The sequence below is a fragment of the Labrus bergylta genome, chromosome 12, assembly GCF_963930695.1.
Source record: "Labrus bergylta chromosome 12, fLabBer1.1, whole genome shotgun sequence".
Classification (NCBI taxonomy): Eukaryota; Metazoa; Chordata; class Actinopteri; order Labriformes; family Labridae; genus Labrus; species Labrus bergylta.
In genome coordinates this window covers 12,739,035-12,765,537 of record NC_089206.1, presented here as the reverse complement: position 1 = coordinate 12,765,537, position 26,503 = coordinate 12,739,035, and the positions used below count along the sequence as shown (strand labels likewise).

The 26,503-nt window shown below is 42.6% G+C and overlaps 1 protein-coding gene across 2 annotated transcripts; it reads left to right on the top strand.

Moving 5' to 3' along the window:
• The first annotated feature begins 3,819 nt into the window (after positions 1-3,819).
• On the top strand, positions 3,820-26,439 carry bmp7b (bone morphogenetic protein 7b). 2 transcript variants are annotated; one of them, XM_065960914.1, is made up of 8 exons: positions 3,879-3,905; positions 4,078-4,525; positions 17,637-17,829; positions 19,912-20,060; positions 21,299-21,502; positions 23,381-23,457; positions 24,297-24,407; positions 24,679-26,439. In XM_065960914.1, the coding sequence occupies exons 1-8, from the start codon at positions 3,894-3,896 to the stop codon at positions 24,826-24,828; spliced, it is 1,344 nt and encodes a 447-aa protein (XP_065816986.1). In that variant the 5' UTR covers positions 3,879-3,893; the 3' UTR covers positions 24,829-26,439. The 2 variants fall into 2 exon arrangements, with proteins under 2 accessions (XP_020485226.1, XP_065816986.1); XM_020629570.3 differs by having other exon boundaries at positions 3,820-4,525.
• The last annotated feature ends 64 nt before the right edge of the window (positions 26,440-26,503 follow it).

Here is a 26,503-nt window from a genome sequence, read left to right as displayed (position 1 = left end):
GCAGCATTTCACACAAGATAACCACGCATTCTTTAGCAGAACATCTGCATATTATTTGGAGATGTAACTGCAACTAATCGTGCAATCTGACTAGCAACCGGAGAAGCGAGAGAAGAGTTGAAGGTAATGTCTGAGACTGGATTTTTCCCCCGACTTACTTAATGTTTGTTAACAAATAATTAAAAAACGCTAAATCATGGTCAGACAATAGCTAAAAGGTTACTGGGTTGCATTTCTGCCCATGCATTCTCCCTTGTTTTGCTCTCAACACCTGCAACTCTTTTCCTGTAGACAACCAAATTTTGAAATGTCATTGGACGAAACTACATGGAGGTCCTTATGGAAACCACAGAGGCATCCAAAACTTTAGATCTTGTCCTTCACCAGCAAATTCTAAATACAATTCTTGACATTTTTTGTAGCAATTACAGAAAAAGTTGTCCCTTTTTTATTTAAGCAGAAATCTGCTGTTCTAGTTATTTTTTTCTGTTGTGGCCTCGATCTGTCAATGATTATTCAGACGACAATCTGCATCTCAGGGTAACAAGATAATCAACCCATTTTTACATGGAGAAAAGGTTTTCCACTCTAATTATGTTGTGTTTCAAAGAGATCAGGCATGCTATGTCAGAGTGCAAAGATGGCTTCTTGTCAACAGCAACTTTAGTAGTGCTAAAAATGTGCAGATTGAAGAGTGCCCAGTAGGAATCAAAACTAGATGCCCCTTCTCTGGATACAGCTGAGTATTGGATCGAGTTGCTTTGAGCTTGTACCACTTACTTTTCTTTGTTTCCAGTTTTCTTGTGATGCTGCGTGAAAAAGGGGCTTGTTGCTTGTGCTTTTGGTAAAGTTGTGATAAAAACACAAGCAGGACCTGACTGAAGATAATGTATTCAATAAACTTAATATGTTTAGCTACACAGTAAAATGTGTATGCTGTTAAAGCTGTTCTTGTCTTCTGTATGAAAGCACTTTATTATAATAATTCAGAACTGGATCCAGATATATATTTTTTAATGCCATCAAACTGAAAACCAAAGTCGGATGTACAAAGTGAACTATGTTGAAGCTGTTTCACATACCCGCCCCCTCTCTTTCTTCTGTCTGTCTCACAGCTGTGTCTCATATGTTCATGAGGCCCCTGGAAGTGTGAGACACCAGAAAGGGAACATTTGCAATAGCTCAGCTCCACCTGGTTAGGCTGTGTTAACAGGCCGTCGGTTTGTGCAGTGCACACAGTGGGGTTACGCCAAAAACGTAGACATGGGCGGACAGGACAGGCAGATGAAGAGGGTAGGAGAGGAAAAAGTGTGCCTCCACCCTCTCCTGTTCCTCCACCCTGACCCCACACTGCTTCATTTGAGGGTCAGCTTACCCTGAATAAAGTTTTACTGTATAGTCTTACTGTCGGCTCGGGCAGACCCCCCTCTAACCGTCCTCATCCGCTTTCCTGCATGCACAGGCCTTGAAAGGCTCGCTCCCTGCTGCTCTCTAAGGCAACACATGAAATAAATATTAATCTGACCTCTGACCTCACACTTTGAGCTCCTTAACAGAGATAAGCAGGCCGCCTGAAAAACCACAGACTCTTACTAAAGATAAAAATGAAAAGAAAGAGAGAAATATTTTGTGCAGAGATTTATTTTCTTTGTGTGTGTCTCATGTGGGTGTAAAAGAATTTCCAGAAAGGTTCACCGCACTGCTGTGTGGTCTTCTTAGGAGCTTAGCGTCATGCTCCAAGATGACAATGTGGGGAGGTGTGTATGTGCGTATTGAGTGGAGTGCTTGTCCATGTGTGTGTGCACACTGAAATTGTCAATGCAAGCAAGCTGAAAATGAGCTATGTAAAATTTAACACACAAAAGGTCTTAGAAATAAAAAAACAAATAAAATAAGTTGAACCTGACTGGTATGTGTAATGATCTTCTGATTGTAGTTCATTCTTTTCAATGTTTTTAAGTATTTGTCTTGACAGTGTGCATCACTAAATTTGTAAGTGGCTTAATATCCCTGTGGGAAAAAAATAATTGAGTTAAGTGTGAAATATTTTAGAGAAATGATGTGTTGATTCTTTCAGCAGTTTCTTTTCTGTGTGTCGGAAAGTTGAAACTCTTATTTGTTCTGCTTTCTGCTTTAGTTGTCCTCGTCAAAGGCCCCTCAGTGCAGCTCACCCAGCCGGGCCTCAGCCTGTGCCCGCTGTTTACCGAGACTGTCATCAGGCCCATGGAGGCCCAAACAAAGGGGGGTCTGTTCCTATTGTCCTGCCCAGGATTGTCAGCCCCTCTCTGGACACAAACCGAGCCAAGGGCCGGGGGGTGGATGCGGGAGCAACAGGGGGGGTTTGACCTTGCCAACCTTTACAGCAGGAGTGAGAGAGCAAGAGAACCAATCTAAGTCAATGAGAGAGAGAGAGAGAGAGAGAGAGAGAGAGAGTAGAAAGTGAGGGACATAAAGAGAGGAAGATGTATAGTTCCTGCTGGGACCAAGACCCTTTCAAGTCCCCTGTCGGAAACTGCTGTAATGTAAACACCTGCGGCCATTAGCTGATTCTATCTGAGGCCCCGGATAGAAATGTTTATATGGTACAGGCTACTACTGAAGGGCCAGATAAAAGCAAATACAGGATTAGATATACAGAATGAGTAGTGGCAGGGCTATGTAAGCTCTCAGGCTTCAAGACATGTTGAATTGTCATTGGAAAAAGAGGAGTGGAGCGCCTTTGAAGACAAGAACAACCACATTAAATTGGCAGGAAGGTGAGCTAAGTGTAGAAGACCCTGAGACATGCTCTGCCTCCTCCTTTCCTCCCGTCTTCTGTTTGCAATCATTGCTTAAGCCGTCTGGCAGCCTGTCTTGCTGTGCCATTGAAGTCTAATTTTATTGTCATAGAAATCACCTGGCAAGCTGCAGCCCTAAAACATCTCCACTGCAGAGCCTTTAAAAACTCCTCTCTCTGCTTTTAGGAGGACTGTGGAGATAAAGTGGCTTTTTTCTGGTCCCTCCGTCTGCCCGCGTCAATGAGAGCAGAGCGCACCAGAGGGTTACGGGCGTTCCATTAAAGTGTGGTGTTTAAGAGGTGCTGGGGCCAGGGGGGCAGATGGGGGGATGAAGCAGCTGCCAAACATCTGCACCCCTCCTTCGCAGTCTGCGCTCTGTCTGTGTGCACTGCTGCCTTTGTCACAAACTTCCTGCTCCAGCCTTGGGGATAAAAATGCTTGGAAATCTGCAAAAAAATGCAGCATGAAATGGCCGTTGCGCGGCTGTAAAGCTGCCTCCTCCACATCAAAAGACAACTGACTTTAAAGTCTGAAAACCATGTGCAGAAAAGTATTGGGAGGGTGCACCTGCAGAGCAGTGGCAATTATAAGAACATTGCAACTGCATGTTTCAACTTCTCCTACAGTCTTGAAGCGTTCACTCGCACAAGCAAATACTTAATCTGATATTAAGTATGTTATTTTCATGAGAACGCTGGAAGGCCTATTGCCACCATCTGTACTTGTTTTTGACAGTTGAGTCCCCAAAAGCACACAGCAAAGCAATGACGAAATGTACTTTATTATAAAGTTAAAGAAGCATCAAGACACAAAACTCGCCCCTTCTCCAGCTGCTAACAAAAGCCAAATTTGCCCTATCTACATTAAAACAACCACAACATACTCTCTCTCTCTCTCTCTCTCTCTCTCTCTCTCTCTCTCTCTCTCTCTCTCTCTCTCTCTCTCTCTCTCTCTCTCTCCTCTCTCTCTCTCCCTCTCCCTCTCTTTCGCCCTCCCTCCCTCCTGCTCCTCCCAGCATACAGCGCCTCCTCACAACTTGTTCGAGTCCCTCCCGCTCTGCTCGCAGCCTCCACACAAGCTGCATTACACTTGTAAGTTGTTGGCTACAGGTTGTGGATGAGGACGGAGGTCCGCGCGAACACAACCTTCCCAGAACAAAAACTCCACATCATTTTAAGGACTCTGGAGGGAAGTTGATGTTTCGGTTAGGAGCACTTCCCTCAAAATGAGGGTCCGCATTTGACTTTGGTTAACGAAACAAGGCTTCCTGTTGCTAAAAAGTGCAATATCCCTTCACAAGAGTTTCGTCGATCAGATCTTCTGGGCGCAATTACGCACGGCGAGCATCATGGCACCAATGTTGGATAGACGGACTCCAGCTTTGCTCTTGGTTTGGAGCTACTGTGTTCTAGCTGATACTGCTTTTACGAACTTTACTTTGGACAACGAGTTCCACTCGAGCTTCATCCACCGTCGTCTGAAGAGCCAGGAGCGCAGAGAGATGCAGCGAGAGATCCTGTCGATCCTGGGGCTGCCGCACCGGCCGCGACCTCACCTCCACGGCAAGCACAACGCTGCGCCGATGTTTATGTTGGACTTGTACAACGCCATGTCCACCGAGGGAGACGAGGACAGATACTCCTATCCGTACAAGCCCATCTTTACCACCCAGGGGCCTCCAATAGCCAGCCTGCAAGACAACAACTTCTTGAACGATGCAGACATGGTCATGAGCTTTGTCAATTTAGGTAAGCTGCCTCTTGTCTCACCGCTGGTGACACTGAAAAAGGATTGAAAACACTGGTTTACAAGATACTCTTCACAGCAAAGCCCATAGAGATTTACTGTCAAAATTGAAGTGTAGCATGCACTTTAAGTCAGTCACATTTCAGTGAGGCAAACTTTTATTAATCTGCTTTGTAGTGGGGAAATTAGCTTACCTTAATATAAAGTGATAATGTTGTCACAGAGACACTGGAGATCCCTTGAAAAAGTTTTTTTTCTTTAAATGACTCATTGTTTTCAGACATTATTGTTTATAAGTTTCTGGAGCTTTACTCACAAGTGATCCTTTGCACACTCTTACACTGTATATGTTGTTATTCACTAACATTGCTTTGTTAGAGATTTGATAAGTTTCTTAAAAACGTTGCTCCACATTTGATGCAACTAACTGCTGTTTTTTTATTTTTATTTGAAAGTGATAGGTCTGTTGTGGTGATGTTTTATCATAAGGACTTTAGCATGTGTATCTGTTTGTTTTGAGCCCGTGTTTACATAAAAAAAACAGTGCAGTTGTCCAGTTCTCGCTATGAGTGTCACATTCCTGTGTCCCCCTCTGTTAAACAGCTGTGCAACCAGCTAATGTTCAGGTGCTGCGCTGTGGATGATGAAGGCAGCCAGCAGATAATATGTCAACCATGTGTTATCTAAAGAATGAGTAAGTCAACAGCAGACTGGGTTCAAAGTACACTGGGTCCTCCCTTCACTCTAATCTGGAGACATCCCTGTAGACACTCAGCCCAGTCGATGATGACCCAAACCTAGTTAGTTTCAGCTGATCGTGATTCAGTATGCTTTTGGTTTTACTTACCTCCAATAGAAAAGTTTTACTGTGCTTGTTGAATGTTGTTTCTGGACTGCTGTGCTTAATCTTATCTGACTGTTTTCTGAATTCAAACAGTCCTGGAATATTTTATTGCCATCAGGGACATTAAGAGGTTGTTGTGCAAATAATCATAACACTTGCAGGCGGTGAGTATAGCCTATAAAACCATCATTATAATTCCATTTGTTTAATAAGTTATGCAGTCACAGCAACTTCCCTGCTTATATTCACGTGGTGCGATTTGGGTTTATCAACCTTTGACATCATTTGGCATCGTAGTTGTATAGTGTTTGCAAGACACCACATCATTTGGAGAATTTCTGCAAGAAGTTGGACGTTTACATTGAATCCTGGAAAGATCATTGTCGGAACGACTTGGCAGGAGAGAGGGAGGTGACACTGGCTCCTCCACTGCACTGTGTAATTACTGTGGAAGCTGCTGCATTGTGACTATTTCTGACAGGCTGTGTGACACAGATGGATTTGACCGCAGAGACTTGCAAAGTCGAGGGCCTCGTGAAGTCAAGGGCCAAGGCTGCATGAAGTAGGTTGACAAGAAAGCAATGAACTGTAAAGGGGGAAACAAAGATGACAGCTTATAGGGACTCTCTCCATTTTTGCAAGGATGATTTCTAAAGAAGGGACAGCATCTAAACAAAGATGGGTCACATTAGCTACAATTTACTTAGCAGGCACTTTTATCCAAAGCAACATACATTGGAGAGTAAGTACAACACTAATCCATTCATACACTGCCATGTGCCTTGCCCAAGGACACATTGGACATGTTGCTCAGCTGGGGATTGAACCCTTGATTTTCTGGTTGAGAGGTGACAGCTCTACCAACTGAGCCACAGCCGCCTAAGTAAGAGAACTTTGTTTTTTAATGCATTAGGCGGATCATGGAAAAGAAAGTCACACTGCTTTCCTGCAGCCTTGTGGATAATAAAATTACTGATGGCATCTAACCAGGTTGAGTCTTCCTCGCATGGCTCATGTTCAGAGTTTCCATGTTTGTCTTTCAGTTTTATAATAGAACAACATTTGCATTTGTCTTCTATCTGCCACATGTTGCATGTAGGTTTCTCCCTCAGTCTCTTGTTAAACCATTGAACATGTGTCCAGGCAGCGCAATTCAAAACAGAAGATAATGTGCTGCTTCCTTAGCCTTCACGTGAGACAGAGTGACAGAGAAACAGAGAACTAAGTGATGGCTAACAAATGGATCGACCATTTCCTCTTCAAATTCCTTCCTTTCCATATTTTGCTCATTGTGGGTTTGTTTTCCTATTTAGGTTGTCTGCAAGCAGAATGAGTGTGGCTTTTATTTCAAAACGGTCCCTGTCAAAACTCTGCATGTCTCCAGAACTACCGTGCCAAGGTACATTAGTCAGACTCTGTCGACTGGTCGCTGCTTCCTGAGAGGCCTGTTTTCCCGGTATGAGTTTAAAGCTTAACATGACAAGAACATATCCGATTCTATTATTTACACCACAAAACTGTGAATAAATGCACAGTAGACAACATTTGACCAGCTCTTCCTCAGTTTCCTTCCTGATTGCCACTCAGGGGAGCTCACACTCTCTTTTTTTTGTCAGCCGGTGTGAGTGTAGCAGGCTCGAGTGCAGTCAGCCAGCCAGCACGGGCGGGTGTCGGCTTTGGGACAGACCCCAGGTCAGGGACGTCCTCTCATTGAGTCACTTTAAAAGCCCAGCTGTGTAAATGGCTTACAGCATACATTCAGAATGTACACGTAACACACGTCACCCAGGCACTGGGTGTGTGCCGGACGTGCCATGATAACACGCCAGCAAGTGAACTCAACAACACTCACATTCCCTGTTTTGAAGGTGGCAAAAAAAAAAAAAGGTTTTTTTTTGTGTATTACCTGCCAACATTGATAGAAAAACTCTATCTGGTTGTCCATCTGAATCCACATGCAAAGTAAACTCATACACAGACTGTTGTAATAATTATTTAATGTTGTCCCAGCGGTCTCTAGCAGCAATAGCTCTTAGCCACCGCAAATTAAAGCATTTCCCCTCCAGCTAACCACAGCTTCCAGGACTTTCAGCCACTTCTTAATCCCTTTCCTCAGCTTAGATTTCATTCAGTTCATGTCAGACAGTCACACAGGTTTGATGACACTCAATGCACAAACCCAAACATTCATAATGCCCAGTGTTAAATGCCAGTCTACACCTTGCAGACCAACAGGAAGTGACTGTGACTTTGACGTCTGCTATTTTTCACCCTGGATGACTGATACAGCAGCAACACCATCCCCTGTGTTTGTTTGAGTTTAAAGTCTCTTACTGTAAAATGTTATCATGAGGTGTGTTAGTCACGGTTTCCTTATTTCCTTTTTCTCATTCAAGTCTGCTCGGAATAACATAGCCTTAGGTGAATGTGAGGAGAAGAGGTAAACATACATTTGAAGTGAAAGAATAGCACCAGACTCCTCCTTGAAATACTCAAAAGATGTTAAATGACTTTTTCTAGCCTTTTTTTTTCCTCTGGCTGGTCAGGTGTTTGACATTACTCATTTTAGCATTAAGTTTAAGATTATTTACATGTGATTGTGCATACATGTGCCATATATATATCAGTATCAAAATATAATTTGACTTTTTAGCTCACATGTTGTTCTTTGTAGACGTTCCTAAACGTTTGACTTTTTCCAAACCCTGGTTCACAGGTCCGTGCCTGTGCAACACTGATGTTGTAAGTCCGCCTCTCTGTCTGCACACGTGGAGCGGACACTGTTGTAAAGTAAAAGCATTTAAAAAGTGCACAAATATACCAAGCCTTTAAAACAAAAGCGCTACGAGTGCTTCTTTAATAGCTCAGAGCTCTGCTGCTGTTAATCCGCACCAGATGTGAAGCATTTCACTAAACACAGTTGAAATGCAGTAAACAAACAAAAATCCTTTCCTCGCTCTCATTTTTTCTTTTTTTCACAAAATACAACATTTGAATAGTCTGACCCAACTCAAAGCCAAACGGTGAGCAGTTTTTATTGAGTCATATCGAAGTGGTGAGTTGAGGCTGTGATCAGAGGAGGGATTGGCAAAATTGGCATGGTGAGTCAGTGCGCTAGCAGGTAATTATCCTTTGTGTTACTGTGGTGACCTGACAGAGCACCACCTGGCCCCCCACCACTCACAGCCCTCCCCGTGCTCCCACAGGAGCTGCCCGCCACACAGTTGTCTGCCAGCTCTCTCTGCTTTATAGACCGTGTTAATATGAAGGTAATGGAGAGCAGAGAGGGGAAGAAATGTCTAACTGGTCAATTAGTTTGGATTTATAAGACAGTTTGGCTTTTGGACATTATTGTGTCACTGCTCACCGCTGCAGTTGTGTCTACAGTCAGGCTTGAGGCACGCAGAGCTAGTTTTACAGCTGATAGAAGAGAAGCCCAGAGGTCCACATATGTATTATCTAGGCTCCAGTATCGCTCTTTAGTTTTCTTAAAACATACTCATATCTCTTATACCCTCTCCCCTCATCTATCTCTTCATTCCTCCTTGCATTCCTCTCCACAGTGGGCTCATGGTGCTAAGGCTAATACAGATGTTTTCCTCCCAAAGCAGCTGTGCAGAGAAACTTTATCCTTCCAGAGTGAAACAAGTCCCCCTCACCTCGAACTCTACCATCATGTCTGGCCCTGTCTGACAATCCGTCCCACACGCCCCACAATCTGACACCAGATTTCCCTCCCTACCCTCCTTAGACCAACAGTATTGATTATCAGCGCCGGCCTCACACTTTTAATTAGTTTGTTATCATACTGTCCCAGCGGTGCTCTGCAATGTTTAGTCTCCAACCTCCAGCTCTGGCCCTCACCTCTAGAGGTTTAAACCTCCCATGCTTCAAGACATAAAACATTTCAACACTTTCTCAAGTTCGTCTGTGTGTTTTTCCACTCGGCAGCTCTCTTTTCTCACATACACACACTTCCTCAAGGACCAAAACACAGCTTTCGCTTCCCCTCAACATCATTTCTCATTCCTTTTGGCTCTCTTGAAAACACACACACACTGCTACTTTTTTAGTCCGTCATTGAGTTGTTGTACTTTGATGGATGTTTCCCGTCTAAGTCTTTTGGAAGCTGTTACACACGAAAGGATCAGAAAACTGAAAGAATTATGTGTTGAAGGTTTGTCAGTCCTCTGTGTTTGCAGCCTGTCCTTGACACTGTTAGTACTTTTCTCCTTCATGTATTTATGTTATCGCTTCTGTTTACACTCCCAGTGGACTAAAAGAACATGCATGCATGCATTAACCTTTTTCTTTACCTAAACAGGAATGTTCTGGAGCTAATTAGTGTTATTGAGTGCATGTTTTATTGGCTTCTGCCAGACAGGGAGTGAGCAGCAGCAGAGGAATGTAACAGTTGGTACAGATAGTCCTGCTTTACTGTCAGGTAATTTCTCCAAATGTTCTCCAAATTTTGATGTATTATGTCCAGGTCTGGCTTTAAAATGAATACCAAAGTAGATACAAAAAAGTCTCTCCTTATAAGCTAAAACCTCAGCTGAATGGATCCAGGATTTATTTTTTTTACTATGTCTGAGATTCACCTGTTGAACCCAGGAGTCCAGAATGACATCTGGATGAGCATAGCAGAGCCTCTGTGCTCTTGGCCACGCTCAGGCACTTGCTGGGAGAGATGATGAAACACTCTGCGGGTGGGACTTGACAATGTGGCGAGTGGTCAAAAGGCCCAGATGCACTGAGCAGTGGGAGTTCCAGGTCTGCTCCGGTGATGGACGGACCTCCTTCATTGCCAGGAATGTTGGGTTCATTTTAGTTTTTCTAATAACTTCTCTCTCTTGCACACGTCTGTTGATATCTCCGAGTATAGCCGGAATTTCTTTGGTAAACTAAAATAATTTTCCCTGATCTACAACATGCAATATGTGCAAAAATGTAAAGAAAAGCAGGCGGTAAAAACTGCAGTGGCTAAATGATTGTTTTTCATTTGTTTAACCACTTCTCTTTCATCTGGGTAACTTCATACTCTTCTTATCAGTGACTTGGAGCGCATAAGACTCTCCTGCACTTTTACAACGATGGGCACCAAGAGGCGAAGCTGAGAGAGCAGATGTGGGCCACAGCACAGCCAGAGATCGTGGGACCAGCAGCTCGGCTACTTTGAAAACAAATAAAGCCACCTTTGCTTGGTACAGCGGCACTAATGGGGTGTAGGAAAGAGGAGAAGAGAAGGAGAGACAAGGAAATGAGAAAGAAGAGGGCAAATGATGAGAAAGGTGGCCCTGCATTTCCTCCTTTATCCCTCCTTCTTGCGGGAACATAAAGTTGCTCCAGAGCCTTGGTGTTAGGGCAGTCATGTGTTTGTGTATAGTTAAACACTTTTTTAGAGCCACCTACCCTGCCCAGTCACCAGCTGCACTGTGTGATGTGTGTTAGCTCTCCAAGCGGAAGATTACGTTTGAGGAAGCCAGTAATACTGACCACATTCCTCACCAAACTCCGACAGCCAAATCGAAGCCTATAAAAGCCTGGCAACAACTCCACCAATGTGTTTTTATGATAAGTGATGACAGTTTGTGTCTGTGCGGCATGGACTACGAACTGCATGCGGCAGCTTCATATTTATTTCGGCAAGTGTGCAGCTGTGTTTCTTCCATAGCTCTTTTGTTTATTTGAAATAGCAAGGGGCTGTAATTAAACAAAATAAACAACAAGCTGTAAAAATCAGGCTGCCAATGTGCCCGTCATGTGCGTAAGATGCCAGGAGGAAATTATAAAAGTTTTATGTGTAGACACGTGTGTGTGTCTTTTGGGGCCAATGAGTGTATTGTATGTGAATTTTCCTGAGGTCTATAATAAGAGGCAGCCTGGCTGGTTGAGGAGGGTGTGGCCCCTGCCACCACCAAATTAAAGAACATAAAAGCACCAGGATGAGGGTAAGAGTGAGTAGGGGAAACTGAATGGCTGTGGTTCTATGTCTCTGAGCGGTTTATCCTGCAGTTAAGAGGAAGTGCAGATGGTTACAGTGGTGTTAGCACACAGCTATACCTCAGTTTGGCACAAATCTGTCCACACTGCTTCATCCCTGTCTCTCAACACGTTCTATCTCTCCACAGAATAATGGAGGCTCAGGATGTAGGATGTGGTTTCTTTGTTGCCACTATGTTGCCTTTCACTCATGTTCAATCTCCGGACAGATCTCAGAGGGAAGATGATGAAGTTCCCATTTCCGAGATGACTCAATTTGTCCTGCAGGCCCTTTAGTCACTCCAGTGTGTGGGCTCTTCAGATTACAATGAAGGAGAGGTCGATTCAAGCATAAATACAAATACAACCTATATTTTATATACATCAACCAGCAGTTATTTTAAGGAAAATGTTCCCAATGTTCTTATTTTTATGTTGATTTATTTGAGCTTATTACAAAGAAACACCCAGCCAGGTTGTCTGTAGGAAAATAAATCCTAAAGGGCCAGCACACTGAAAGCTCACTAGTTACTAACATCCTCTATCTCTTTGTGTAATGTCTTCAAGAAGAAAAGATGGCCCAGGAGAGTTAGGATTTCTCTTTAAGTTTGTTTTAATTTTTCCGGCACAACCATTGAAATATTATACAATTAAATGTTACATGCCAATAAGAGAGATTAAGAAGTTTGGTACCTTTGGATGGAGCCAAGCTTTTTTCCAGTTTTTTCCGGTAGGATCAAAGGAGAAAATTTGAGATTTTTCTCGATTGGATTAAAAAAACGCATGAATTCTGTAGAGCACCGAGGTAGAGGGTCAAAGAGAGCTTTCACACTCGGAGACATTCCTGTGATTTTTCAGGCTGTTACTGTATAAATCTCTGCTCCATGATGTCCAGCGAAGCGTGAGGTTGAACCCAGTTCTACAGTTTACGGGTGCAGAGGGCGAGCATGTTTGATGGCCGCAGTGAGAGGGAGACGAGGAGGTCAACAGAGCTGCTGGGTGGATAATTTGTGACCTCTCTATTGCCTTCCATTTAGGAAACCCCGAAAAGTTTGGTTTGACGACAAATGTTAAATGTAAAGACTTTTTTTTCTCCCTGTGGTTACTGTTTCTACACGCGCAGGCTCAGAGGCATGTTTGTGCGCACACAGTTAATGACTGTTAAATCTGAATAAGTTATAGCATGAAATTCTGCTAAAGCCTTTCCCAGGGAGCCAGTGCTGTCAGGCCCTGCAGCAGTACAAATACATCATACAGGCATGATGTCATCAATGGCCGCCAGTGGGCAGGATGTTTCCTAACGTGGTAATCACCCTACTGTGGGTAGTCACCCTGTACACGGGAGATCAAACCCTCTCTTTACTCTTTATAGGATAAACATCTTTAGCAATCAGCCCTCTCAGTTTTTCTTCCTGTCGCTCCTTTTCGTTTACGGAAACTATGACTTACTAGTTCCCAGTCGTCTAGTTAAAACATAGTTAAAGTAAGAGCAACAAAAAGAAGGGGAAAAAAAGACCACTATGGTGCCTCAATCCTACAAATGACTGATGTTTTGTGTTACTGTCCTTTTAGGAGCCCCAAGAGTCTCGTCATTAAATAATCCCAACCGATTTGTTTGACCTTTTGCTTGGCTAGTTTCTGGCTTTAGGAATCAAAAGTTTATGGGCTAAATGGGATAATAGTGGCACAATTATTTCAAAGGAATTGAAGGTGGGAGGGGAGGGGTGGAGGGCTGGGAGCTTAAGCTGTCGGTTTAAAAAAGTGAGAGTGGTGCAAAAGGTGAAATCCCCCTCCTGCAGAGCATCGGAAGCGTGCGAGGTGTGAGGGCGCCCAACAGACACTTGGGCTAATGCGAGCAGTCAGATTTGTCCGCTGCTGCTCCGGAGCTGGAGGTGTCGGAGAAGTGTCTTAGGTCTACTGGCCCCGGAGGGGAGAGGAGGAGGAGAAGGAGGGGGGGAAGGAGGAGTGGTGCATTAGAGACTTTTTATTTCCTCAGCTTGTCTGTGATTATCCGCCATCAGCCTGTTATTTCCTAATGAAGAAGTAAATCTAAAAAAGAACTCAACTTAGCTGAGGAACGATGCTGAGGACTTTTTACAGAGTATTTACAGGATCAGGATGTTGTATGTGAGATAATTAGATTTATTACAGTACCTATTTTTACCCTGTTTTTAATCAGGCCAAAAACATGATACGGTGGCCCTGATGTTCAAAACAGAACAACATACAACCACTCAACAAAAACAGCATAAAAATATGTGAAAGGACACAAAATCATTTCAACAAAGAAAGAACATTTCAACAAGTTGTGTTTTGACCTTCAGGGCCACCATATGACCAGGTTATCGCAGCATTGCTAATGGCTGGTAGGATTCATTCTTTTGTCCATAATGGGCATTGTTCAAGAAAACTTAAATCTGAACACAAGGCAGATAAATATTTTGATTGATTGCCTGCTTTTTATGAATGAAAACTGTTTTTAAAAGGATTTTAGTTTTACCACATTCAGAGATGATGGTGAACCTCAAATAACTAAGTATGTTCAGGAGGAATATCTGAGGTTTTGGCTGTGAGCGCGCTCAGACTCTCTGCAGTGGAGAACATGATAAATAAGCTGTATTCCCATTGGAGAGGCATAAATCTTAAAAGATGCTAACACAGCTCTGACACGCTAGTTATCCTCTTGGTTGCCGGGTGCACAGCTGGAAGACTTCATCATCTTCATCATACTGATGTCTCTGATGTGTTCTGCTGTGCACGTGTGTGGCCTGCACAGTCCATGATGTGGGATAACTGTGCATCATCAGCAGCAACTCAGATGCAGAGCAAATGATAAAAGCAGTTTACTGTGTGTGTGTGACTGTGTATGTGTGTTTGTTTTTGTGTGTGTGTTCGTCGCAGCATCTCTAATTACGGATTACAGAAACCCATAATGATTGTGTTACTGTGCTGTGACGCACAAGACTGTTCGTTTCACAGGAAATACTTTGTGATCATTGTTTGTGTGCATTTGAATGTGTACATGTGTGCACTCTGAATCAAGGGGCTCATATAGCATGAAAGGGCGTGTTCACCACGTTTGTGGTGTGTGTATATGTGTGTGTGCGTGTGTGTGTGTGTGTGTGTTCATGTGCCTGCGACACAGGTGGGGTGATGGCTACTCACTTCCTGCCACGGGAAGTCATAAATGCACCGCTTGGCTTTGACTGTGCCTCTACCCCTCATCTAATGACTGCCATACTGCTGTAATAACCAAAGAGAAAGTTTAAAAAACCAAAGCATAATCGTACCAGAAGCTAACTGTGAATATTGTACGCTGCTCTTAGTTTCTCAAAACCTGAATAGAAGAAACTCATGAGTGGACATTGAAAGCGATGCGAGAGTGGGAGTTACACAGCAGCATCCAGCTGTTCTCCCAGACAAAGATAAAGAGGTTGTGCAGTGAAGGGGTGGGCGGTTGCTCTAAGAACAGATCTGGCGTTCTCCCCAGAGGGGGTGCACCTGCAGGAGGAGGGAGGGGCTTCCTGGTGTGGTGGAGGAATAAGCAGACCCTGGAGCACAGAGGTTTAAAGGAGAAATGACAAAGTGAGAAGGTCCAGGGTTCACTGGATGGATAATAACTTGTTTTTTCTTTACTAAATTAGATCAAAAGGTGTTTTAGAAAAGAAGGATGCCCTGGATGATGCTTCAAAGTGGGGGAAAGCATCCCAAAGGTATTACTGGTACATATGTTACAGCGGCCCATGCAGATTGGTGGGTGATGTCTGTATACAAACTCATAACCATGGAGACAGACTGTCCTCAATATTTGATTTAAGCAAGAAATAAAGATTTTCTTAGTTCGGTCAAAGCTTTTAAAAATTTTCAATTTTACATCCATTTCATTTAGTAAAGCTTATTAAACTAAGCAATCTGAGAGGGGGGAAATATGAGCAAAATACTCAAAACTTAAGGGGTCAGCCAAAAGTTTGGGGACCTCTGTAGTGATATCATGTGTAAAACACAGTGTGAGGTTCTAGTCGTGATCCATGCTGATGACTCCCTGAGCTTTTGACTATTTCAGCAGTGACTTGAAAGCTGGGGGCTTGATAACAGCCTGAGGAGATGGAGTACTTAACATTACATGATTGGTATAAGGCTGGTAGATTTTATGAGGTGATGAATAAATAAAAAGATGTCAGCAGAGGTGATGTTGATTACTATTAAATGTTATTAAGGCCCACTGTGAAGTCCACACTACCTGTAACTCTGACAACTTCAAGAAGAGTAGTGAAGAGTTACTAGATTCATGGCTTGCTTTACCTTTGCTCTGGCCAGTCATCTCATCTCAGCAGTGCCTTTGTATAATGTCATTCATGGAGCAGAGTTTAATAAAAGGTTAATGAAAAGGGCGTAGAGAAAGTCCAATAGAAAGACTGCATTATAGGTGGGAGAGGACAAAGAGGCAGGTGTGCTGTGAAAGACATTACAGGCACCAGCTGGTCAGAGAAACATGTACTCAGTTACATTACATCACTGCACACTTAATTGACTGACAGCTGGCATAGAACAAGAACACTGTCCTCAAAAAAATCCTCTACTTAGTGCTAATAAGTGTGTGTGTGTGTGTGTGTGTGTGTGTGTGTGTGTGTGTGTGTGTGTCTGTGTCTGTGTCTGTGTCTGTGTCTGTGTCTGTATTTGTCTGTTAATGTGTGCTTGCCACCAGAGTCCATCTCAGCCCTGTTTGTGATGTGAGAACGTAAATGAGTATTTCCCTGATCCGTTTGATTTCCATTTATTGCTTTGACAGAAACCTTTCAACAGTTATTGGAAATCAAAGCTTCGATGTTACACTTATGATTCGCTTTATCACAACTCATTCTGTGAGAAAAACCCTACTTCTCTAATAGTATGATTTATGACCAAGCGGTAACCTCCAGTGTTGAACTCATCCGTTTTGATTTTATGAAGGATAAGCGTTATTCTCAATAAGTCGCATAGCTGACATGATTGACAGGTGAGCTCGATGTAACGGTTTGTCAAGAAGCTTAGCCTGTTATTAGGTAGACTGAAAGCTAAGTTGAGACAGCATTTCCGGCATGGCGACCGCCATCGATGGGCCTCCAAAGCTTCCTGCAGAAACAGATGATGTAATTCGGGTTTCATCCATTGATATTTGCAGTCTATATTAATGACCATAATACCTGCAAAACTAACCAGATTATCAGGCTTAGTAAAGGCTTATTTACAGATATAAGCTTCCTAACATGGTAAGCCATTGTGCTTAATAAACCTATTAACCTACCACTGTGAGCATGTTAGCAGGCTAATGTTAAGATTTAGCCCAAACCTTCAGTGAGCTTAAGTTACAGCTGGAGAGTCTACTTTTGGTTTTATTTAATGAATTAATAAAGGAATTTGTTTTTGTGTTTTTTTGCAGACTAATTTAGAGTGATTGTTTTTGTGTGCCTTCATGTATCTATTTGTGCATGCATGGATGCATATACATGTGGGGGGTCTGTCTGACAGTTGATGAAGAGGAAGGTGGAGGAAGAGCCAGGAGATGATGAGAGACAAGGCGCTGACCCCTGGGACATCCTGCTGGCACATGAGAGGAGCAGGGTCAGCAGGGCCAGGTCTTGGTGGTGGTGGTGGTGGTGGTGGGGGGGGTTCAGGGCTGGGGATGTAGTGACAAGAGTGAGGAGGTTACACCAAACATTGAGCCCCAACTCATGAGAACCAGATGAAGGGCAGACAGAACGACTCTCTGGGGGTCTGAGAGGAAAAGAGCGAGAAGAAAGGGACTCATAAAGCTGTCAGAGTCCGCCTGCATCTCTCTATCATTGACTCCACTCGCGCCAGATGCATCGCTGCTAGTGCGAGTCCTAAATGTTTCAGTCTTAAGCCAACACGTGTACAGCATATCTACAGATATTCTGTTCTGTTTCTGGCACCATCCCAGAGTCCAACAAGCCACGTCGGCTCCTTGCTAACAACTGGAAATGATGGACTGTGGAGGAAGGAAAAAATCTGAGTGGAATCTGGGTTGAAATTGAATTTCTTATTCTCTCTGGTGTGATTCTTCTAATGCAACTTAATACCACACATTCAAACTTTTTGGTTTCATATGAAGCTCCCTGTGACTTCCTGCTCATACCTTTGGTATTCCTGTAGGTAAAGGGGGGGGGAGGGGGGGGTGTTAGAGCTCACAATCACAAGAAGAAGCTACAATCTATGCTTGCATAAAATCTATCTGATGATACATTTTAGTTTATATCTGTGTTTTTTTTTTCTTTCTTCTTTTGCAGTGGAGCATGACAAAGAATTCCTACCAGTGCGGCGACATCACCAAGAGTTCAGATTCGACTTGTCACGGATCCCAGAAGGAGAGGCGGTCACTGCGGCTGAGTTTCGTATTTATAAAGACTTCATCCACGAACGTTTTGAGAATGAGACCTTCCGCGTCAGCGTCTACCAGGTGTTAGAGGAACACTCTGATCGGTATGTACAGGTCTTTTGTTAAGCGTTTGTGCAACAAATTACATATTTCCAACCAACAATTTTTTATTTTGTCATGTTGCTGAGCAATTATTATTATAAGGACGAATGATTAAGAGTCTATTACCATTGAATTAGGTGACAATGTAAGCCATGTTAGCTGTGTGTCTTTAGGGACGGCAATGTCAGAGGAAATATAAGTCTATAAGTCTTTTTTCCTAACTATTTGATGGATTGCTATGATATTGTGTACATTGTTCCCCATTATGAACCCTAATGACTTTGCTGATCCTCTACTTTTTCTTATGACCTTTCCTCTTTTGAAAACAATTCTTTGAAAAGTAGAATGGATTTCCATTGAATTTGAAATGTCTTAAGTGTTCATCCAACTAATGATCTAAAGGGTTTTGACACGATACAATACAGGATACATAGCCCACAATACTGACACAGCCTTTTGTTAGCGATAACTATGTATTGCAAGACAGTCATGTAATAATACATCACGATACCTGATTAAGTGAAGAATACAAATGCCCCTATAAAGGTAACACGCTTAATGTATTTATTCACTGCCATTCATGTTTAAATGTCTTCACTGCTGTGCAAGATTTTCCTCCTATCTTGTCTTTTATCCTACTGTCAGCTGTCTTCTTGGGACAATTAACTTCTGTCCAAGTTATCCTTATTCATGTCACAAGTGCCACTGTGAGTCATGAAGTGGTGGTGCAGTGAGTCAAAGTGGCAGGGGGATCTTTAAAAAGCCTTTCCTAATTAAAATGTGAGAACTGGCACAAACAATAGGATAATTGTATCACACACAGAGTCAGGACAACGATGTATTGCAGTATTGTTATTTGGTTCCACCCCTAGCTGTCATCAGGTCTAAAATGTTTACTTTTACTATGCAGCAAAACGCCTCCAAAAACGAATGTAACAGTTTGACTGTGGTTTCTGGTCCGTGCCAGTTAGCAAAAGCTAAAACAGCCTCAGGCTAACTAAAACTACGAGCATGGGAGATACAGTATGTTAGCTTTGTTACTGTGAGCATGTTAGCATACTGATGTTATTTTAAGTTCAGTTTTAATATGTTTTTGGTTAACTTTTTACTCATGTTCCTAACGTTGTGACATTATCTGGTATCCTATATTTTCTCATGACTTTATTTTACTTGAAAGGGAGGGCCTATTGTTCATTTAAAAATCTACAACTTTTTTAGATAAGTATGAATTTGGATTTTTCATCTGGAAGCTTCTGTAATCAGAACAGGTCTTAGCACCACCCTCTCTATGTGGCTAGTCTGAGTAGTCCCGCAGTGTCTGTAACTCAGGAATGGTCCATGTCCTGCTCCCCTTGACCCCTCCTAAAGGTTTCTGTTGTCCAGAGGGAACAACACATTCATTTATTCCTTTGCCCGAAACGGGCCTGGGTACATGAATGAACCAGAGCTGTGTGACACACTATCTGCCTGGCCAGGAAACAGGTCGGGAAACATAAAGAAAAAGGGGTTTTTAGTGTCCGATGGTAAAAAAAAAAAAAAAAAAGAGAAAATACAGAGTTCAGTGCTGACTTGAAAATGAACTATTTGACTCGCTTCTTTTCACACAGTCTTTTTCCCTTTTTTCAGCTGTGTTTCCCTCTCTCTCTCTCTCTCTCTCTCTCTCTCTCTCTCTCTCTCTCTCTCTCTTTGGCTTTCTCGCTCTCCCACCAAATTCCAGCTAGTGATGGACTGTGTTTTGTGTGTGAAAGGACTGGTCGTTTATAAAGCCATTATTGTCAATTAAGAAAATTAAGTGTTCCCCTGGGCCTCACCATCTGGAGCCCTCGCTCCCTCCCTCCCTCCCTCCCTCCCTCACTCCCTCACTGTCTCCTTTTTTCTCTATCTCTCTCTTTGTTTCGCTCAGTCACACTTCTCTGACTCCCTTTCTTCACTCTCATTACTTTGCTTTTCACTTTGTTCTCTTGGCTTATACTCTGTGACATGGTTTCAAACTCTCTTTTGGAATTGGACACATCATCCCTGTTGACTGGTGTTCATTTATAACTGTGCGCCTGATCTTTGACTGTCTCCTCCGTCCTCTCCAGGGAGTCTGACCTGTTTCTGCTGGACTCTCGGGTGATCTGGGCAGCAGAGGAGGGCTGGCTGGTGTTTGACGTGACCGCCACCAGTAACCACTGGGTCCTGAATCCTGGCAGGAACCTGGGTCTTCAGCTGGCCCTGGAGAGCACAAATGGTGAGAACCAATCAGATCAGCCTACTCCTCAGTTTGTAAGAAGTGCTGTTTCCTGTATCAGGTGTTTGCATGATTATAAACAACTGAATTAAGAAAAACATCAGAAAAGACCAGCTGAAGAAACACAAAGTTGGAACTTGTAAAAATGACACGGTCTGGGCTCATTGCAGTGCCATCGTGGCTGAAAGTCATCATCATTGTAACAGAGAGATTAAGTCCCAAACGCCATCCTTGAAGTCACGCAGAAACAAAAAAAAGATCTCATAACAGATCAAAGTTTACAATGTGTGTCTCTGTCATGTAGGATTCAATTGAATGGTATAACATCTAACACACATGAATGACTGCATTACATTATAACAAGCAGAAGCTCACATTATTGCTGTTCTCTTTAACGACAACAATCAGTTTCTTTTTGTGTGTAAACATCAGAGATAAATCAAACCCTGTTCGTCATCATTCATCACCAGTCATCCGTCCATGTCTTTATCTGTCATACCCTCATCATCATTAGAAGGCATGCAGAACATACACTACTTGTCATCACAAGGATGTTAGTAAAAAACAAACCTTATCAACAAACAGTGAGAACACCATGAATATGTTTGAGAGTACTCTCTCTCAGGGAACGGCAGGACATTACATGTTTAGTGAGGAAAACCGACTCTGTATTGCTTTTATGTTGTGTGAAGGGAGTGCTGGAGAAGCAGTATCATAGAGCGTGTGTTTGTGTGTTGGATCGGGTATGAAGGGTTACGGGTGAGCATGTACAGGCAGGCGCCTGGGATGTCCTGTCGCCAGCAGCAACCAGAAGCCTAGATTTACCACCAGACAGTGATCAGACACACATTCTTCGGAGTGAGAACTAGATAGACACTGCTGGAGTGCACACGCAGACTCATGCAAAAACACAATCACTCCCACACATCCATACACACAAACATAAGTAGGGAGGCTTTGATGTTCAAAGCGAAGTTTGTTCACTGCATTTTAGAAAGGATAAGGAAAAGAGACAGGAATTCATGCAGGAAAGCCGTATTTGGAAACTAAATGCAGTGTTTTTGAAAAGAGAAAAGTGGTTTGAGTGAGAAAAGAGAGGACACACACATGCAAATAAACTGAAAACACAGGCACATATGTGTTTGATTGAGATTTCCTCCTTCAAAAACATCATCCCGTGTGAATGAAATCTTGATTTCTGTGATGCCAACACCTGTTTTCTCTGCTTCCCCCTGCAGGAGAGAGTATCAATCCTCGTGTGGCAGGGCTGATAGGTCGCAGCGGGCCTCAGAATAAACAACCGTTCATGGTGGCCTTTTTCAAAGCCACTGAACTGCACCTGCGAAGCATACGCTCAGCACCAGGGGGGGGCAAACAGCGAAACCCCAACCGCTCCAAGGGTGCAAAGAGCCAGGAGGCACTCAGAGTGGCCAATGTCGCAGGTACACATATACACTCAGTGGTGATTTATGCCTCTTTTTTTTAACTAACCCTTTGTTTTCTGTGAGTTTTGTTGACCCTGTGAGAAGTCCAAAGGCAGTTACAGGGATGATGTCATAGGCCATCGAAGTATTTTTTGTGAAAACATTTACAGAATGTCATCACCAACATGCAAACACTTAGAAGAATTACAAACTGTCGTTGTAACGCAACCTGAACTATATTGTCTTAAATAATATTGTCTTACCCTATATCTCTTTTGAAAAGTTATCAACATACCTTAAAAACTCTATATTTTGCCCAGCCCTAATTTAAAGTACAGTAAAGTCATTTAAAAACACATGTTAAAAATTATTCTTGAGGACTTTAAAAAGAAGAGCTCTCTGGCTTATGGCTGAAACTGTCGGACCAGATGTTGTGTCTCTTCTGTCATGAAGTCAGAGTGTTCACTGGATGTCACAGCAGGAGCTGCCTGTTTACAAATTCTTCAAACATACACTAACATATAAATGACATTCAATAGTCACATCTCATAAATATTTAAAGCAGAGTTTTCTTACTTTTAGCTTTCAATGGGCCAAAGACCTCAGCATTTCCAATTGCTTTCACCCAAAATGGGGGTGGCACCACATAAGAAAGAGCAAAGTACCCAGAAGGGTTTCTCTCATCAACTGAATCATGCAGCACGCTATGTTAGCTGTAAACTGTAGCTAACCCCACGGTTTTACAGCCTCAAATATCCAATTATGTGGCACTATGTGGAAGCGGTATCTGAATATGTATTAGCTGTTGTCTGACAGTTGCTTGATTCTTGCCTTATGTGTTTTTTTTTTCTTGAAATGAGGCTCAGATTTCACTCCCCCTTTAAGTTTAATTTGCTGTCATCTGATAATAAATTACCAGGAATCCTACATTTATACACCTTCCCACCTTCTCTGCAGCATTTTGGCAGTACATTAGAGTTTCAGCCTCCGACCCTGAGCTTGAACTCAGAGGATGATAGCTGCCATTTGAACCTGGTCCATATGAATGAATGTGATTCTTAAAAACAACAAAAACATTTCGATGCAAACTCAGAGCCTTTGTTTTAGAGGTGTTGGAGGGCTGTGTTTATGCGAAGTGCTGAAACATTAGACTGTAATGCCTGAGCCTCAAGTATCCCTCTGCTGTCTATGTTTATTTACACAAGCATTACAGAGCAGTCGGGGCCAAGTTCCCTGCATGGAGGTAAGGCAGCGCAGGCTTTTATTGTAGAACACATCTGCAGTGTGCTGTGGGGCAACCGGGGCCACAACACATGGTCCAAATGGGCCTGTTTGGAACGCTGGATAGCAGCAGTCTTTAACTGGATGATGAGAACCAGTCGCTCATGATCATTTACAATGTGAACCGCTCTAAGAAAGTAATGTACCACAGAGGCCCAGAGGTCACCAGAAGAACAGAGAGAAGAAGATATGATTAGATAGAAAACAGACCATTCTTTTTCAACACACGGGTGGGGTAAGGGGGGGGGGGGAGGGGGGGGGGGTGAAGTGAGGGAAGAGAAAAGGAATGAGAATAAATAAGACTATGAAAAAAGAGGGCGAGCCTACCCTGTGTGCACATCTGTTTCATCCAATGGAAACTTAAGGCCTAGCAGAGTGACCTCTAGGCAGGGTGGCCCATTCATTTGGAACAATTACCTAACTGCTGCTTTAGATCAGGTGTTTTCCTTCAGCCATTGTCCAACTGTTTCGTATGACGGAACTGGCGCTCTGTTTACATCTGTTCTTTATCATTTCTGCTTAATTGAGGTCTGACTTCAGAAAACAGTCACTCTTGAGTAGCAGAACGGGATAATGGCACATGTCTTAAAGTGTAATTCTTCTCTGTCTTTCCAGAGAACAGCAGCACTGATCAGAAGCAGGCGTGTAAGAAGCATGAGCTCTACGTCAGTTTCAGAGACTTGGGGTGGCAGGTATGGAAAGCCTTCCTCTCACAGGCTACTTGGCCAAACAGAAGCCTAACTCAGACACACCTTGTTGATGGTCTTATCCCAGAATCCTGATACATGACACACTACAATCAGCACACATAACACTGGAGCCTGAGGGATGTCATTTCCAAACAGGAATAAGTCCACTAGACCTCACCGCACTGACACAAATCTGTCTGAACTATGTCCTCTTACTGTTCAGTTTCAAACACCACATTCACTTTCTGTCATTTTTATCTGTGAAAACAGGCTCAGAGCTGTTTTGTTCCTTTGCCTTCAGTGCTACTAACAGGCTGGTCTATTCCTGTGCTTGTACTGTTTAGCAATATGAATCCATAAAGGGCATTTTTAGACAATTCTTACACCTCAGCTATGTGTGTGTTTCTGTAAAAATGTTGTATTGTGCTTATTAAAATACAACTTTTCCCACATCTCAGATGTGAATATTTTTCTTGTTTTCTTCATTTTACAATAGCTGATTTAATTTATTTTAATTAAGCTATTTAAATGTTGGAACTTGGCCTCAGTAGTATTAATGGGAATGTTCACTGATTTCTGACATTTATTGAGATTATATGATGAATCAATTAGTCATGAAAATGTTATGAATGCTAATTAATCAATGAATGTGCCAATAAATCATTACACATTATTATTATTTTTTAATCCAGAATGTATGAATCATCTCTTTTTTTTTTTTAAATTGTCATCAAAGCAATCCAACCATCATCCTTTTTTCCTGTATCTCTTTTTGAATCACTCTTTACCATGTGACCAAATCTCCATCCTAAATCTGTGTCTGTGTCCCTCCCCGCTGTCAGGACTGGATCATTGCTCCAGAGGGATACGCAGCGTACTATTGCGAGGGAGAGTGTGCCTTCCCACTGAACTCCTACATGAACGCCACAAACCATGCCATTGTGCAGACGCTTGTGAGTAACCATGAAAGCAGGGAACAAAAACCCCAGCAGTCATGTTAACAGTCTAATCATCTCATCAACTGTCAGGACAATGAGGCTGCTGTTGGAAATACTGTATTTAGTTGCAGATTGTATCTTAGAGTAAACTGTCTCAGAGCTCTGGCATAGGGCAAAGAGTTTTCTGCTGCTGTGAAGGACCCTGTGTGATTGATCCTTTTAAAACATTGTATCTATATCTATGCATTTTCATAATGTACTTTTTATTCCCTCCTTCTCTTCGCAGGTTCATTTTATTAATCCGGACACTGTTCCTAAGCCCTGCTGCGCCCCAACGCAGCTCCACGCCATCTCCGTGCTCTACTTTGATGACAGCTCCAACGTCATCCTCAAGAAATACCGCAACATGGTGGTCAGAGCCTGTGGCTGCCACTAGACTGTCAGCATCTTCACACACAGACACACGGAGAGGCCAACACACACACAGAGCGGAGAGAGGGCTCTCACTTGCTCTCAGGCACCATTTGACACATTGAATTGGATTGTTCATGCACATGTATTTTATGTACAGTCGGAGGGTAGACTCTCAATTCATTGTCAAGGTTGTCCTGAAGTAAGCACAATGTTGGGGACCTCACTACCAATGCGCACACATGCACAGACAATCTCCCACTCACACTTAAGTTTGTACAGCGGCGTATTAGGGCCTTTGTCAGAAACAAATAAACTCATTACTGAGCCATCAGGAGGGGGGTCATATTCCTAAGGAGGAAAGTAAATACATTATCTGATAATAAAGTCACATATAAATGAGGAAAGCCACAAAGACATGGACAAAAGAAGAGTTTGACAGATAACAACTTCTATGGTTGACTCAAACTGGAAACTAAAAGTTAACCTTTACTGAGCAGCAAAAAGCTAAAAAATAAATAAATAAAAATAGCAAGCCAACACTTGTCTTATAAACAGTATAATAATTGAACTCTGGGCCCAGGTTGCCTTATTATAGTGCTTGCCAGGGTTATTCAGCCTAAATGCTTTGGTCATGGGGAAGTGAGCGTGGTTTCTTTTAAAGTGTTTAGCCCCCACAGACGCCGCGAGCAAACAGGAAAGGCTACCTGACGGACGAGTATTTCTTCACTGCTGTCTTGATCCAAATGCAAAGTGTAATTTGATTAGGTTGCAATCTGGCCATTAATTTTTTTTTCTGGTAAAATCACCACTTTATCTCAGAGAATATTTCAAAATAATAGTTTTCTCAAATTTTCTGCTATGATTTTTAATATTCAGCCCCACCGAGCTCCTTAATGTTTATTTGAACCCACAATGGCCATAATATAGTGCAGGTACGTTTGTGCTTTCTACTGTGTATAAGTCATTAAAAGCAGTGATTGTACTGTATATTCAAAGTCAACAATCTTTTGTTTATTTCATAATTGTCATTGTAGTTGTTTTTTTTGTAGATTTGATCATATATATATATATGACTGAGACCTGGATGGATGTTCTGAATTTTTTTTGATGTAAAATACTGTGTATATAATTTTTTCAAACAAAGCAAGAAGTGTATTTATTACCTGGATTGTCACGTGGGTTTGTGTTTCTCCTGTATGTTATGCTGCCTGTTTTCTTAACATGAAAAAACACACACACACAAGTTGACAGAAAGCTGATTTGACTCGAGCATCGAGTTTAAACTCTTTAAATCTCACTGCCCCAAGTGTACGCCGCACACACTGATGGTGGGAGGCAATTTATGACAACCTGGACCAGTGGATATGTCTCCATATTTCATCAGTCAAAACTGTTACATATTCCTGTCATACGCTTTCACAGCAACAAGCAGCTGAAGTGTCAGAGAGGGAAATTCTTGTTCTGTGTGCTTGACATTTTCAGGTTTATATTCCTCTGCTGTAATACAATCTGTCATATTTAAAAGGTCTATTTATTGGGAGCTGGCTCAGATGTTCTAAAGTGTGCTCCAATGTCTCAACCATGTTTGACTGCCGAACTGGTACAACAATAAACTGGGAGAAAAGCAACACAAGCACCTCGAGGTGTGTGTTTAATCTGGATGAATAGCAGAAAGACATCTTTGAGGTTGGAGGAGG